This window comes from Pygoscelis adeliae, unplaced genomic scaffold (genome assembly GCF_000699105.1).
Source record: "Pygoscelis adeliae isolate BGI_AS28 unplaced genomic scaffold, ASM69910v1 Scaffold65, whole genome shotgun sequence".
Taxonomy (NCBI): domain Eukaryota; kingdom Metazoa; phylum Chordata; class Aves; order Sphenisciformes; family Spheniscidae; genus Pygoscelis; species Pygoscelis adeliae.
The window spans coordinates 1,071,543-1,075,927 of NW_008824864.1; the positions used below are offsets into that span (position 1 = coordinate 1,071,543).

Below are 4,385 nucleotides of genomic sequence, written 5' to 3' on the forward strand. Positions count from 1 at the left end.
GCTGAGGGTCTTGGGGTATGTGTCAGAGAAACACACCAAAAAGGGGTTTGACTGCAATGATTAACTGTAGGAGAGAAACACGTGCAAGTGTGCTTCTGTCACCGACATGGTGCTGTCTGTGCAGTTACATGTCAGGCTGTGAGATGCGTATGAGATGTGCTTGTGCTGAGGGTCTTGGGGTATGTGTCAGAGAAACACACCAAAAAGGGGTTTGACTGCAATGATTAACTGTAGGAGAGAAACATGTGCAAGTGTGCTTCTGTCACCGACATGGTGCTGTCTGTGCAGTTACATGTCAGGCTGTGAGGTCTGCAGACAGGGAGGTTTAGGTATAGCCACATTTTGTTGCTTGTTACATTCACCAGAGTAAATCTGTATACAACTGGATACAGCAAAGCCTTGTTAATTTTAACAGGTTTTGTCCAGATGTGCAAAGTCAAAAGTACAACTGGTAAACAGTGCCAGGCATGCTCTATGTGTTTGTAGTTCCAGCAGAACTGTGTGGTCTGGGTATTAAGAAACTGTTTATATAAGGGGTCCTTAAAACACATTTGTACCAGTATAAGAGGCCTTATATTAGGCTACAGTTTTCCCTGCCATGTAACGCACAAGCTACTGTTCTCACTGCAGGGACCCAGCGGGCACAGGAGAGTAGGGGACAGGTCCAAAGGAGCTGTGGGGACTCATATGCTCAGCAGTCTGTGAGAAGTCAAAGATGAAAATGTGCTTTCCTCAGTACCAGGAGGAGATGGAACTGGCAGGTAGCTAGCCTTGTGTATTTGCTAATGGAGAGAACCAGGGCAGATAACACAAGCTGTTGAAAGGAACTGCAGTAAAGTCTTTTCCAGGTGAACTTCCAAGTGCCATTGAAAAGGTCTCCCTACTAAAGGGAAGAAGGGAAGAATACTCATTACATACGAGTATTCTAGTTTAATATACTGTATTATAGAATATATACAAGATAAAGCAAAACAAACTTATATAAACTGGGCCTCAGAAAGCCAAACAGCCAACATAGCTCTGTTAACATCTCTGGAGTTGCAGCGGTACTGAATTAATCCCAAACCGCCTGCTAGAATTGTGAATCTCCAAGAATGCCTGCAGAAGAATGCAGTTATGCCACCTGGTGTGTGCCCTTGCGTGACTGTTGTGCCTACACTGCTTTAGAAAAAATATGCCATGATTGATTTCCCAACATGGTACACAGAGCTCCTGGCTCTGGTATTTCGCATGCAGCTACTCAGAGTATTTCTAGAGGTGAAACTTCAACAAAATATCAAAATCTGGAAATAGACGTTAAATAGCTAATCACTACAGGGGGGTTCTCTTCCTTCCTTTTTTAAACATGACTCTAATCCTGGTCCAAAATTTCAGTTTCTGCAGAGAGAAAACTATTTTATTTTCATTAGCTGTGGTCCTGAGCCTTTGTCTAAGGAGCTTCCATATTTAGGACTCAGTCAAGGCTAGGATAAATGGGGTTAACCTGATCCTGGGGTTGCTCTTTTTAATTTCTTTCCAGAACTTGTGATGGCTTCAATTTGGCAGAAAACTCAGGAATTCTACAACTGGGTCCTTGAAAGTGGAGGTAGGTAGAGATGCTGTCTTAAATAGGAATTTCCACATAAATAGCATGATCATGAAGAACAAACCTAGAAGGAACATGATCCTCATATGAGCCCACATTTTTTTCACTAGGCAGATTTTCACTTTTCCTTCTCCACGATCACAAACGTCCCTTAAGTCTTGAAATATATCTCAGGGACACTCCAGAGGGATCACAGGAAGGAATGATGGGATGGGGGATTTCCCCTGCCCATAGTAGGGAACTCTCAGCAGCTTTCTGTTCAATGTACAACAGGCTGTGACAGGATGATGAGCAATATGTGCTTAGGATTGCCTGTGAATTCTGGAATATTAAAGAAAGTTAATTTTTTAAAATGCATATTCATGTGTCATGGGAAAGCTTAGTAGACCAAAGACTTAATACTTTGAAGTTTAAACTCCTTGTGATACCAGTAAAACCTATTATCAAATGAAATATTGACAGAAAGCACTCCTCAGGGTTCGAGATTTGACATTTTGCAGTTAGGAGACTTCAGATCTCCAATAGCTAGAGGTTCTGCAGGTCCAGTTTGGTCCCACAGGGCTCTGTTGGATCCCCAGAGTTAAATGTAAGGAGAAGCCACAAAATGGCATGACGGTGGAATGGCAGGCCTGCGCGGTGGCTCTGATGGGGGAAGGACATGGGGCATAGTGCTCAGGCAATAAATGTTTCAGGGCTTGAATTTCAGAAGAGAGTCTAAATTGGGATTCAGGACTTCTGACGGACTGTTAAATCCAGAAGTGGAATATCAAAGAGCTCTTGACACAGCCCATAACAGGAATAGCAAAGAATTGGGAGGTTTAGAAGGGATGGGGATTAACAGAGTCGTGTGGACAGGGATGGCATTTTTAAAAAAATATCCTGAGCCAAGGACTAAAATTCAATAGAGGACTTCTGCAAGGATCCCAGAGCTAGAATAGTGAGAGGGGTCTGGGGCTTGGGACTTGCAGGTCAGGAAGCAAAGAGAGATGCTGAGGGAGTTTAGCAGAGCAGTGACCACACTGGGAATAGGTGAGGAAAGCATGAATGGGAACTGTGATGTTTTTGCAGATATAATCTGTCCTGCATTTCTGTGGGTCAGGGATAAGGCAGGATTAGGAGGAGGTGGCATGACAGAAAATCTGTTGAGCTTCCCTTTGCTGTAGGACTGAAGAACAGTTTTAGCAGAGAGAAGTGTTTTGTCGTTTTTCCAGTGAAATGGTATGCTTTTAAGAGAGTCCACCCTATGAGTAGATATAAAAATGAAGGGGTGGAGAATTTCATATGTCCTTAGCATTGTGGGGCAGGAAGGAAATAGCACCAGTGATTGAAACAATTTTATTTTTTAGCTGTAAAGATTTACACTCCTGAAGAGCCAGGAACTGTTTGGTTTGTTCTGTGCATCCCTGCTGCATGTGTCTTGAACTACTTCTTTCGCCTGTGTGTGGGACAGTCTTGCAGCCTTTGATGAGGAGTCCAGCTCATGACAGGGAAGGTCTGTTCATTACTGTGCTGCAGAAGGATGGTGCTCAGCAGAGCAGTCTCTAGGTATGACAGTCCCAACCCGAATGTTGTGCATTCCTTGTGCAAGACCTTACCTTACCAGTCTTTTAGCAGAGTCTGGTAAATGGAGCTCCAGGGTAGGAGGAGGACTGTGGTACTGCTTTGTACAGACACATGAGAGACCAATTTTCTTTTTGCCAGAGAGCACGCCACAGAGAGCATGCGGAAGGGTAGTAATTAAATACATCTGCCATACACTGTACGCGATGTGCCAGCTTTGGCTGTGTGTTTTGCCTTTCAGATCCAAGGACAGACCCGTGGCCCCTGGTCCACTCTCCACTCCCAGTCACGCTTCTCTTTGCCTTCTACCTCTTCGTTGTGGCACTGGGGCCCTTCTACATGCGTAAGCGGAAACTGCTGAAGCTGCGAGGCCTGCTGATTGCCTACAATCTCGCCATGATGACATTATCAAGCTACATGTTTTACGAGGTGAGAAGGCACGATTGGCCCCTCCTGGGTAAGCATCCAGGAAGTGTTTGAAAGCCAGAGCCATTTCCACAGATTTTGCTGACAGACTCTAGTGAAGGGAGTGGGAGCCAATTTGGACATGTCTATGTTTTGCCATAAGAGGAGCAGTATTGCCCCACTGAAAGCATTATTTCCAAAGCATACCTCATTTCCTCCCATTTCTCAACCTTCCTCTCATTCATAAAATTAACATTGAAAGGTTCCTGAATGAACGAATTGAAAGTTGAGATCGCCCCAGTAGACACAGAGCGTATGGAGCATGTGGAACCTCCTCATTTCATCTCAGGTCTGGCTGGTGAGGGACGCGTCTCTGAGAATGAGAACTGCTTTTCCAGACTTTTGCAGTCCTCTCCAAGAGTGCCAAGCACACTGCAGCTTCCTGCTGCCGAGACTATTGATGACATTGTTTTCTGCTTATTCTCAGTGCATAAGCCTTTCTACAAGCCTTTCCCTTGTTCATGTAGGCCACTGAAAACTCTTCAAGGAAACATGGCCTAACAGGTTTGAAAAACATTTTGATGTCAACAAATTTGCCCTTTTAGTTTATAACACAATTGCTACATTTAGTTAAAGCAAATTGCAATATTTTTGAGCAAATACTACTCAATCTGAGGACAGGTATGAAAATTGCTTGTCTCTGCTTGATTGTTCAGTTACACTGGTTACTTGGTCCAGTTTTTGGCTTTCCAATTAATAGGCAAATGCAACCAGCCAAAACAAAACAGTATGGGATCTTTGCAAAGGAAAACAGTGTATTTTCAGAAAGAATCTG

General features: G+C 43.9%; 1 protein-coding gene across 1 annotated transcript in view; it reads left to right on the plus strand.

Moving 5' to 3' along the window:
* Positions 1-1,527: 1,527 nt before the first annotated feature.
* LOC103917225 (elongation of very long chain fatty acids protein 4-like) overlaps positions 1,528-4,385 on the plus strand; it is an 8,799-nt gene continuing 5,941 nt past the window's right edge. The window contains exons 1-2 of the mRNA XM_009324336.1: positions 1,528-1,585; positions 3,387-3,574. Coding sequence (XP_009322611.1) covers positions 1,528-1,585; positions 3,387-3,574 — 246 coding nt within the window. The remainder of the gene's footprint in view (positions 1,586-3,386; positions 3,575-4,385) is intronic.